Source organism: Lissotriton vulgaris, chromosome 3_1, assembly GCF_964263255.1.
Source record: "Lissotriton vulgaris chromosome 3_1, aLisVul1.2, whole genome shotgun sequence".
Lineage (NCBI taxonomy): Eukaryota > Metazoa > Chordata > Amphibia > Caudata > Salamandridae > Lissotriton > Lissotriton vulgaris.
The window spans coordinates 2,113,009,302-2,113,021,626 of NC_141689.1; the positions used below are offsets into that span (position 1 = coordinate 2,113,009,302).

Genomic DNA, 12,325 nt, shown 5'->3' on the forward strand with positions numbered 1-12,325 from the left:
GGGCGGGGGAAGGGGAAGGGTCAGGCTGGTCTCCCACCTGCGTGGACTGTCGGAAGCTGTGGAGGAGCATGGCCCATTCCATGGAGATGGGAATTTTACGCGCACCCTTGGCTTCTTCTTCTCTTAAGGCGTCTTCCTCCGCTGCCGCCCATTTGCTAACCGCCCCAGGTTTAAAAGGGCCTATGAGCCCTGAGTGGACACAACTGCCTGCAAAATAGAAGTCTCGACCCAACTGAAAAACAAGTCCAAAACCACTAATATCAGGTTTGTCAAAAAGCCGCAATCAGAACTTGCACAGTAATTCTGGTGCATATGGGGTTGCATTTTACATATCTGACCCCACGGATGTGGTAGCCGCCATGCACTAAGCATTTTACCATCATTAGTGCTCTTATTATAGACCCCAGACAGGGTGTAGAGGCTTCCAAGGTGAACGGGGCATCCACAAATGGTCAAGACTGCGATGGGAGGCGGCATCTTTACAGCCGCACAAGGTCTTGTCTCTAATTGGTCTTACGGCTAGACTGCCGACCTTGGAGCTGGGAAACCAAGATTCGAGCCTCGGGGTCGACTCCACATCCTGTGATTCAGGATAAATCACATAATCCCCCCCTGCATAACAAAAAAATGAATGTGTCCTCATAAAAAGCAACTGGTGCTGGTGTAAAGTGCTCTGATACCCAATACTATCGGGTCAAGTTCACGCTATATAAAATTCCGTAAAAAAACAAAAAAGGAAGGAGGCATAAACAGTGTTAATGCACTATATTACATGAACAGACTGATTATTGGTTACAATGTTTTCTCTCTTTCCCTAATGGTTTTCTTGGTAAGGTAGTTGCTTTATAAAGTGAAGAAAGATATGTATAATCTTCTCATCTGGTCCTGACATAGAATTCTGGGGCATATTACCAGCAACTAGCGATAATTTTTGTCTCTAACTTGTTTAGAGACGAAAATTATCGCCGCACATCGGCGATTTTTATCGCAGATAAACCTTGCTATTAGCAAGGTTTATCGCAAATGCGATAAAAAATGGCCGCAATGCATGAATATCGCTGAAAAGTCAGCGATATTCATGCATTATCGAGCAAATGCTCTTAGCCATGTTATCCACCTCCCATTGGATAACATGGCTAAGAACTGCTCAGGGCAGGTGTTAGCTTTTGGAGATATTCGCGCTTAGCGCGAATATCTCCAAAAGTTGGTAATAGGAGATAGCGATGTTAGTGACTGTTTCCAGTAGCTAACATCTTGGCACGCCCACTTTGCATGTCATTAGTGATAAATATCACTGAAATGCAAAGCGGGGCCCAAGATGGTCGCTATCTCCTATTAGCTGTCACTAACTGGTGTTAGCGACAGCTTGGTAATAGGGAGATAATTTTATCTCCGCGTTCTTGGCATTTAAAGCCAAAAAAGCGGAGATAAACCCCCTTGATAATATGCCCCTATGTACCTACATAGATAGTAATGTCATATATTTTTAAATGATGAATTCTCTGCCCCAACTGCAGAGTCTCCGCAGTCATAAACTTACTAATAACACGTAGTGTGTGAATACCTAAACAAACGTAAACTTACCCAAAAGAGTAAGTTTACCTATTTGAAATAGGTCCTGTGATGGCTTGGAAGGCGGGGCGGGCGTTCCAACCTGTGAAAGTTTGACTTACAACATTCTACTACTTTCTATAGAGAAAAGAACCCAAGCAGGAAACTATCAGCTAGTGATTTAATACCAATGAATATGTGAGAAGCCATTTTCCTTTCTGAAATTAGATAGGCTTCATTTTCATCTTACGCAGTAAAGCTAAAGGGCATTTTCGAAGTCTGGATGTCTGCATGCCACTTTTGATTATTTGTTCAATCAATCTAACTTTATTGTACAGTATCATGCCAGCAGAGTCACTCTGAATATTCTTTCACTTTGAGCGAAATCGAGAAGTGCTCACCAATACTATCACTCCTACTATAATTGAGCAGTTATGGTATGGAAATAAGCAGCCAAGGCAGCCAGCACTGTTATTTGACAGTAAGTGATATGGACATAATTTATTGTGTCTAAATTCGAATCCTTCCTCTGCCACAGCTGCCAGTGTGGCCAGCAGCTGAGGATTTCAATGTTAAATTTAGGCTACTTTAAACCTAGAAGTTTGTATGTTAGAAAGTTGTACACAGAAATAACGTATGACACAACTACCATGTCCTAAAAATTGCTAACACAAGTATCTTACCACTAAGTGTAGATTTTCTGTCATTAATCTAGACAGTATGTTGGACACAATATTATTTTCAGACGAGAATCTGGCAACGATAGTACAGTACCACGTAAAGGATAGCCATGACCAGTATCTAGGAAGGTAGTAATTTTTGGCAATTGAGTTTTGCACACCTTTGACTTTGCAAGTGGGAGAGGGATACAAGTAGCGACCAAAAAGGACTCCATGGAATTTCCGTTGTTTAAGATCTACAGAGGTGGGGCAAAAGCTTGTAGGGTAATGATGTCAGTGTCAGTATGGCCGATATTAGAGACAAACACGTTTACCAAACAGAATATGGCCAAATTAAAAATATTATTTTAATGCAAATGTACATATTATACCATATAGGTACTGGTTTTCCATGCGAAACATTGTTCAGATTTCTCTCTTGTAAGGTGATCAACTTCTAGCACATTCATGCGGAGGAAAGATCTGCAGATTGGTTTATTACCTTACACACGGATCATCTTAATCCAAATATTTGATTCAAAGATCTGTATTTCCATTATGTGTTACCATTCCTTTGTTTCTTCAAATATTTCAAGCAGAAATTAAAAATAAATCAAATACTGTCCTCAAAACTATAAAAATATTGATTCCTAGAGACTGGATCCTAAACCCTGCAAAAACTTTTCCCTTTTAAGTGTCGTATTCATTGTCTCATTAAACAATAGAACCACAGTTTGAATCTGAAAGCCTTGCAGATTGTTTATTATCATGTATATCCGTACGCACAGTGTTGAATAACTACATAAATGCCAGCAGTCTTTCTAACCAATGTTCCCTTCATATCACGTAGATCACTTCCGCAGTCCGGCCTTTCTGTTTCCCGCCAAAACCTGTTTAAATGCATTGTCTGCTAGGCAACACCAAACTGTCTATTTGGGGATACACCAGAGGCCCCTACGTTTTGGCTTCTCAAGTTATGGGATCCGTCCAATCCATGGACCCCTCCTCACATTGTCCTGCCTCGCCCACCCTGTGCCTCTCGGGCAGTGGTTCCTGTGCTGCTTCCACCAGTCCTCTCACTTTATCTCACACTCTCATCACAGCTTCTTTCCTCTCCATCTGCGCCTCATCTGCCTTGGCTTTCCACAGAAAAACTGAAAGTAGGGTGACCAACCGCCCATAAATTTCACGGACAGTCCGTAATTTCGGCCGTCTGTCCGTTGTCCGTGAAGGATTCTTTAACGGACGCCATTTGTCCGTAATTTTAACCGGTCGCACCACCCTAAAGCCGGCACAGCTTCCACCCACCTCCCTTCTTGACTCCAATGCTGTTGAGGTCGGGTGTAACAGACTCCGATGCAGTACCAAAGCTCAGATACCCAGCAGCATTGGAGAGGCACAGCGGTACGGCAACCCTCACACCTCCAGCCCTTGATGAGCTGTTAAGAGGTGCTTGAAGGTGACTGAGTGGGAGGGGCTGCAGCTTCAGGAACAGAGGCATCTATTCAGATGCAAACAGCCCTGAATGCGTCTCTGCAATTTAGAGGGGCCTCACACATTCCCTTTCTGCCCAGGGCCCAAACATCCTAGAACTGGCCCTGATTACACCGAAGCAGCACGTGGTTCTCTTCACAGAACTTAATTAGTGTCAATAAATTGTAAACAAGCCTTGGTTCTTCAAACATGCAGTCTATAATGTAATAAAATAAAGAAAAGGCACAATCGCAACCACACTGATTAACAAAGTATGGAGGACAATACGTTAAATCAGTTCTCTTGGAGTATCTCCTTTAAGTACTGTACATCACAGTGGGGAATGGCAAAAATAACATTTTGGAAAGAGAGCCTGTCTTCTCGTTGTCTTGTCCAGGAGGGAGTGGTGTGCCCTACCCCACCCTGGAAGAGACCAAGATGATACTAGAGTACTGCATGCCCACCACTGTGCCCACCCTGGTGGATCCTGTTCCCCCTCATGTGATGGCTCCTGCCCCCCCCCCCCAGGGATGGATCCTGTCCCCCCATGTGGTGGCTCATGTCCTCCACCCCCCCCCCCCCCCCCCTCCTGTGATGGCTCCTGTCCCCCTGTGGTGGATCCTGTCTCCGCCCTGGGTGGCTTCTGTCCCAGTCCTGGAATGGCTCCTGCAGCGAGGTTGAAGTTCTTGATGGGCTTCTTCTCAAAAAGGCTCAGCTCAAAATTAATATGAAAAGGTGGGCGAGTGAGTAAGGGAAGAGATGGGTGGATGGCTGGATGAATTAGTGAAAGGGTGAATGGATGAATGAAACATTGAATAGATGGATAATGAGAGAGGATGGATGGATTGATGAGTGAGTGGAAGGATGGAAGAGAGAAAAGGTAAATAGATGGATGTATGGGTGGAAGGGTAGCTGGGTGGGTAAAAGGGTGGATGGATGAGTGAAAGGATGGATGAGTGAAAAGGTGGATGATGAGTGAGTGAGTGGGTGGATGGATGAGTGAAATGATGGATGGATTGATGAAGTCAGAAGTGCAAGGGTGAATGGATGGACGGATGAGTGAAAGGGTGGATGTAAGGATGGATGAGTGAGTGAATGGGAGGGTAGATGGACAAAAGGATGAATTGATGAGTGAAGGAGTGAAAGTATAAATGGATGAGAGAAAGGATGGATGAGTGATAGGGTCAATGGATGGATTCATGAGTGGATGAGTAGATGGATGGGTGGGTGGGTGGATATATGGAAGGAAGGATTGCTAAGTAAAAGGGTCGTTGGTGAGAGAAAGGTAGGATCGATGGATGACTGAAATGGTGAATGGGTGGAAGGATGAGTGACTGGGTGGATAGATGAGTAAGTGAAAGGATGGGTGAAAGGGTAAATGGCTGGATGGATGAGTGAATGGATGGATGGGTAGAAGAGTGGATGGATGATTACAGATGGACAGGGTGAAAGGGTGGATGGATAGATAATGGATGGACGAGTGAAAGGATGAATGAAGGGATGGATGAGTGAAATGATAGATGGAAGGATACATGATGGATAGACATGATGGATAGGTTTGCAAAGGATTGAATATGTTTGGATATGGCTGTGCTTACTTATATACTATTGCGCGATCTCTGATGTGTCTGTAAAACTCATCCTATTGTCCTTAAGTTTTGTCCTGAATTTTGACCTCCTGTCCTGAATTTGTTTCCGGAAATTGACCCTATGTCCTGAATTTTTACACTCACCGTCCTGAATTTCCACCAATGCCAGTTGGTCACCCTAACTGAAAGCCCAATAGGGCCGCAGAAAACTAATTATTCTCTTTTAACAATTCTGCCGAAGTATGCTCAACCAAAATAGATAAAGGACCAAGAATGTCTGCAGCCAAGAAATTAAGGTCTTTAAAAGATGATTAACGATTCTCCACCGATGTGCACAAGTAGAAAGATCAAGCGAGGAACATCAATGTTTAAGTTTGGTTTTTTTAAATTCCTTTGAAGCAATATATTCGTTGTTTCCGCGCTCACTATTTAGTGGCGCGAGTAATGAACCAATATTTTTATGACTGCATAAATAGTGTTGCACGGATACACACTGCAATTAGTAATTTTGAGAAGATGACCCTCTCAGCTTCAATACTATTGAAAAGTGAAGAGAACAGATTATCTCTTTCAACCTTTCAAGGAACGCTGAACGCCTCATGTAATGGCAGACAGATGTTCTTGCTGTCTCACCACAGCCCAAGACCTGTACCATGGTGGCTCTTGCTCATAATGGGATTTCAAGAATACTTCTTCCCTGTGGAGCAAATAATTGTAATATTTTTTCATATATAAGACTTTTATTGCAAGTGTTTTAATTTAATATCTTAATGAACACCAATCAAAATGTAAAGCAGTTCCACTCCTTCAGAATGTGAGGATGAAAGGCTGAGTCACTTTGTTTCTTAGCAGTAAACATTTGCATATGCATTTTTAAAAATGATTTTTTTCACTATGAGGTGGGCCTACGGTGGATGCCTCAACAGACAGAAAAGGCTTTGCTTGGCGGTGGCAGATCAATCAATAGAAGGCCGTAACCATATAGGCAATGCATCCCTATAGAAACTCTCTCTTTAATATGAGGTGTCAAGTAAAAGTACTGTCAACGAACAACAAAAATTATTAAAGGAGTGATAGATTTCTTCTTTTTATTATGTATCATGAAATATTATACCAAGAATGTCATATCATGTAGCAAGTGACTTATTTATTTTATTTCTCTTTGTCTGTTAGGTCAGTGTGAGCCAATCACTCTGGAACTGTGCATGAACCTGCCTTACAACTTCACAAACTTTCCAAACTACCTTGGTCACAGGACACAAAAGGAAGCCTCTATTAGCTGGGAGTCCTCCCTGTTTCTTGCCTTGGTACAGACAAACTGTTACAAATACCTTATGTTTTTTGCGTGCACCATCTTAGTACCAAAGTGTGAACCTCAGACCGCTCAACGGATACCCCCTTGCAGGTACCACAACTTGTTTCTTTTTCTATTTTTCATTGCTTTGAACTGCTCCACTGTTTTGCAGATGATTATTTGCAGGATCAACTTCCCATACTTTATGTGTTTGTGAAAAAGGAACATGATTTGAGAAAATTCCTGCCCCCACAAAAATGACAATGCTGTTAATGAACTAAGAGGCAAGTCAGGGGTCATTTGTATCCTATATGTGGCGAGAGTTGTATTATATATGGAGCAAATGTTTAGCATATTAAATCAAACAAGAGTTTTTTGTACAGCAGACATGCTGAGCTTGCATGTTTGAAGTTGCTCTCATATGTGTTAATGAAGAAAATGGCTTCTCAGTGAATTTAAATATTTGCCCAGGATCACGAAATTTGAATCCAGTTTATGGGTCAAGAGCATTACAATTAGGTCAAGTAGATTATTTAAGTCACTAGACCTGCAGGTCTAGTGACATTTTAATGATTTTTTTAGGCCTGATGAGCGAGATCTCCTATAGGTTTTACAGCTCTTCCTCAACTTTCTGTCAGAAGTAGAATGCCACTCGTCTATGTTGCAGGGCAGTTGGTTGGACTGTAGGATCTATATGCCGCTGCACCTGTTTCCTGTGCAGGCACCCAAGCCTTTAAACAAACTCTGAAATTCTTCTAGAAGTCCTTGAAACTCTGTGTATGCATTTGAAACGGGAACTGGACAAGTTGTTGTTCCTCTGCCATCTAGCAACACAACAGTATTCCTTGGCTCCCTTAGGACACATATACTTTGGCTCATTTGAAGGCCTTTGTGCTCAATTTCAACAATAAACATTCAGACCAAAGGCAGGAATTGTGCATGTCCATAGGCACATAACTTTATCTTAGTGGGCTGCAGCAGTGACTGCTTCTCTAGCTCGTCAAACAACTCTTCGGCCATCACATTGATAATTGTGGTCACTGGTATTTTCCCAATCAACACCAGGCACCTCTGGGCTAAACGTGATTTCTTGTGGCTTTGATCTATGGCATATATAGCATATATATGGTCTGCTCCCCTCCAGCATCGTCCATGTCTTCTTCTCCCAATTGCCTACATGGCCTGTTTGGGGGAGGTTGCGGGGTCCGAGACAACCTGCAGATCTTTGCAACACACAGCGTCCCAGAAGCTGGGTATTCTTCTTGAAGGGGAAACAATCATTTGCAATGCTGGCAGAGGGGTGCCTAGCCTTTCTGTGCCCCTCACTCTTTTTCTCCGAGGCTACCTGTTTTATGATTTGGTTTACCGGCACCCTCTTGATGGGCTTAATCAACACTAATTCCATATGGAAGGCTTTAGCTTTCGAGAGTTCTTTGAATCGCACAAGTTTAAGGATGTACAAAATATGTGCATTTCTCGGACGCGCAGCGGACGCGCGCAGCGGGCGCGCCGCCATCGTGCCGAAGGCAAGCCCGTCTGCACCCGTCCGAGGCTGGCCGGGGCTAGGGGCCACCCCCCCAACAACCTTTCCCTCACTCACGAGAACAAACAGGCAATACAGCATCAATACTCTCTACCAGTTAAGGCACACCGATAAAACCAAGTGCGGCCAAACATTCCATCCCTTGGAAATCCCCCATCAGTGCCCTCACTGCAAGACAGAGCTCTCCAGCACCCCGCAGAAGGATGAGCTGCGGGAATACCAAATGCTGCTGCTAAATTGCAGATCCCTACACAAACACAGTCCGGAGATTTCAATGCTGCTGGATGAGCTCATGCCAGACATAGTCTTCTTAACTGAAACATGGCTCACCCAGGATTCTGAACCCGACCTGGTCCAAGCACTCACACCAGGCTACCAGATCGCCCGCCTGGACCGCGCCCAGGGAAAAGGCGGGGGGCTCGCCATCATCTATAAAGACGCTTACACTTGCCGGTGTACTTCAGAGCCCATCGCAGACTGTGAAAGTTTGCACTTTGCCATTAAATTCTCCCCCAACAAAAGCTTCACTGGCATCCTCATCTACCGCCCCCCCCGGAACGCTTAAACAGTTCCCCGCTGCACTACCTTATACCGTGGCCGAATTAACCACCTCATCGACGAATTTCACAGTATTAGGCGACCTCAATATACACTTCTACAACACACAGGACAATGTCGCCAACGAGCTAATAGCTAGTCTAGCGGCAGTCGCACTAGAACAGCTTGTCCCCTCCCACATCCATAACAAAGGCCACTAACTAGATCCCGTGTTCAGCAACTGCCCCCAACTAGCAGTTGGCACCCTTACTCACCTCCCATGGACTGACCACTTCCTCATTCCATTCACCTGGACCACACGCAAGTGCGCTCCATCCCCCCATCTCCCCCTTAGATCGAGGAACTGGTCCAAACTCTGTCTGGAGAAATGGGCCAGCGATCTCAACAAAACCAAGCCTGTACTCAACGGCGACCCCTCAAAAGGCAACATTGAGTACAACAGCTGGATCATGAGCTCGCTAGACTCCATACTACCCCTTGGCACCACCAGATCAAAAAGACACCATAAAACAGCCCCCTGGTACTCGGAAGAGCTCAGAGAAAAAAAACGTACCTGTAAGAGGCTAGAAAGGAAGTGGCGCCTAAACTACATGACCACAGACAAAATCACATACAGAGAGGCCATCAGAGCCTATAAGTCAGCAATAAAACTGACTCAATCAGCCTACTATGAGGATAAAATAATGGCAGCCAAGTGCAAGCCCAAAGAAATGTACCGAACGGTAAAAAGTCTCACTACGTTTCCCCCCCCTCAACCGTTAACCCCGTTGAACCCCCACGATGTGACGATCTAGATGAGTTCTTTTTTCTCAAGATAAACAACATCTACACTTCCTTTCCGAACACTGAAGCGGAACCTTCCTCCAAAAGCCCTCCCCAGCAATAGAAACAGAGGTATCGCCTCATAACACCCTAGCCTACCTCCCACAACTAGATTCAGTAGACTCGCTAATGCACCAAATAAAATCCGGCTCACCCTGTGATCCTGCGCCACCAAACACACTGATCTCGGTTGGACAGGTAATTCTCCCCACACTACTGGAACTGTTGAACTCTTCGATAACAACCAGCACAGTCCCACTAACATGGAAACATGCCAGGGTACGTGCACTCCTAAAAAAAACTAATCTCGACCCTCGCAACCTCAACAACTATCGACCTATCTCACTACTCCCCTGGGCAAGCAAACTCCTCGAAAAACCTATTAATACCTGCCTAACTAAGTTTTTCGAGAGCAACCATCTGCTGGACATCACCCAGACTGGCTTCCGGCCCAAGCATGGTACGGAGACGGCCCTGGTCGCGGTTACAGAGGAGGCAAGGCGGATCTTAGATCAGGGAGGAGCAGTGGCAGTGATCCTCCTTGATCTAAGCGCCGCATTTGACACGGTGAACCATCAAATCCTCCTCCACCGTCTACTAAGTCTGGGAATATCAGGAGAAGCCCTAGCTTGGCTTAAGTCCTTTTTAAAAGACTGTACCTTCAGTGTCTTTGAAGGAAGTGGAACCTCAGTCTCCTCAAGCAAGCCCCTGGGGTGTGGGGTGCCACAGGGCTCCTCACTTAGTCCCACGCTTTTTAACGCATACATCAGACCACTGGCAGAGATTGTTCGTCCGCATGGCATTACGATCGTTACCTATGCGGACGACACTCAGCTAGTGGTCTCCCTTGCACACAAGGACAGCCAGCAATCACAGACCAACCTGATTCCCTGTCTGGAGCAGGTAAAGAGCTGGATGACAAGCTCATGCCTAAAGCTTAACGGGGACAAGACCGAGCTGATGCTCCTCGGCCCTCTGGCCCCCTCCACCCTAGAGCTTCTGTGGCCCCCAGCCTAGGCGATCCCCCTGCACCCAAAGACAACAAAAAGAGTCTTGGAGTATGGCTAGACAAATCCCTGACATTCAACACGCAAGTCACTAAATTGTCAGCAACATGCTTCGGTCTGATTAGGCAGCTGAAAAAAATCCGGCCACTCCTCCCTTTTGAGGCAAAACAGGTAGTGATCCAGGGCCTAATCCAGTCTCGTATAGACTATAGCAACGGCCTGTATTTGGGGTCTCCAGAATACTGCCTAAACAAACTTCAGCGGATCCAGAATTGCGCTGCACACACTATTCTCGGAATTCCCCGCAGAAACTCTATAGGGCCTCGTCTGAAATCTCTGCACTGGCTCCCTGTTAGGGAGAGGATTACATTCAAGGCCATGTGCATCACCCACCAAGCCTTCTGGAAATCAGGGCCGGCGATCAATCACTCCTTGATCACCCCCTACCATCCCAAAAAAGAACTCCGCTCATCGAAAGCCTTTCTAACTGTTGTCCCACAGATACGAAGAGCCAGATCAGGAGGTCGCTGCTTTTCCTATAACGCATCCAAGCTATGGAACTCTCTCCCCCTCCATCTAAGATCCAACCCCAACCTGCTCACCTTTCGCAAACAACTGAAAACTTTCCTTTTTAACCAAAAAAATAACTAAATAAACTCACCCCACCAGCGATCCACCCCAGCAGAAGTTTCCTTTACCCACCAGCGCCTGGACGCCTCAGGGCAACTGTTCGCGCTTTATAAAACTTCTTTCAATTCAGTTCAATTCAATTCAATGTCTTGTAATAGTTTCCCTGGTTCATGTAATATCTGCTCCCTCAGATTCGCTGAAGCACATGCTTGCATGATTGGTCTTAGATCTCCTTGTTTTTGTCTTACAGTACAGGTGCTGGAGAGCTCTTTGAACCATGGGTAGAAGTCATCAATAGATTATTCTGGGTTTTGTAAACTTGGCTGTCATAATCCAGGATGGCCATAGGCTCGAAGTGGGAACTAAGCGCAGCTGCATAGGTGGTGTAGGATTTGAGGAGGACCCATCTCCAGAAGATTCTGAGCCAACTTACAAATATCTGTCCCTGCTAGTTGAAGGAGCAGTAGGCATCTGCGGTTTTCTTCTACCTTTGTCGCAGGCAAAATACATGTCCAGGCACAGTTACCACTTCTGAACCTGCGCCGAAGGTGGGCCTGCTTTGGCAAATGATGGCCCGTATGATAGCACTTTTAACAGTACTTTCCTTGGCAACAGGGCAATGGGAAGAACTTGAGTGTCTTGGCCATCTGTAGTGCTAAGTTCTGATGGATATACTTTGACACCTAAGTAAAATATAGGTTGTGCATGCCACCTCAGTGGTTGAACTCCCAGTGCTGTGGTGGGTGGCCTCCAAACAGTACTCAGAAGTTTCCCCATTCACCTGGGGTGTCATGCTTCTCAGGAGCAGAGGCCTCAGCCCTGCCCATTTGCGTCTCTGCAGTGCCAATCCACCTGACTTCCCCAACCACGCAATGAGGTTGGGTTTGACCACGTGTTGTCATCAGTGGCGACTGGCAACTACTGGAAGTAGGGTGGGCAGGGAAATTGCATTTAAAAAAAAGGAAATTACTTACCATGCATTATCCATCCCCTTCACTCCGATCCTCTTCTTCTGTGTGAGGTCAGGTCCTCAGACAAATGCCTTAACCAATCCTGGCTCTGCTCTCATACTTTTAACCAGCTTGAGAGAAGGGTTAGGATTGGAGGGAACAGTCTCTGTCGGCGCTTCTGATGCTACTGGAGGCCTGGACTTGCTCTCTTCCCAGTTGATTTAGGACAGCTGGGTTTAGAGGTTTAAA

General features: G+C 45.4%; 1 protein-coding gene across 1 annotated transcript in view; it reads left to right on the top strand.

Annotated features, from left to right (window-relative positions):
• The window catches only part of CORIN (corin, serine peptidase), a 1,855,778-nt gene that overhangs the window by 1,346,938 nt on the left and 496,515 nt on the right, over window positions 1–12,325 (top strand). The window contains exon 11 of the mRNA XM_086962682.1: window positions 6,446–6,677. Within this exon, the coding sequence (XP_086818808.1) occupies window positions 6,446–6,677 (232 nt within the window). The remainder of the gene's footprint in view (window positions 1–6,445; window positions 6,678–12,325) is intronic.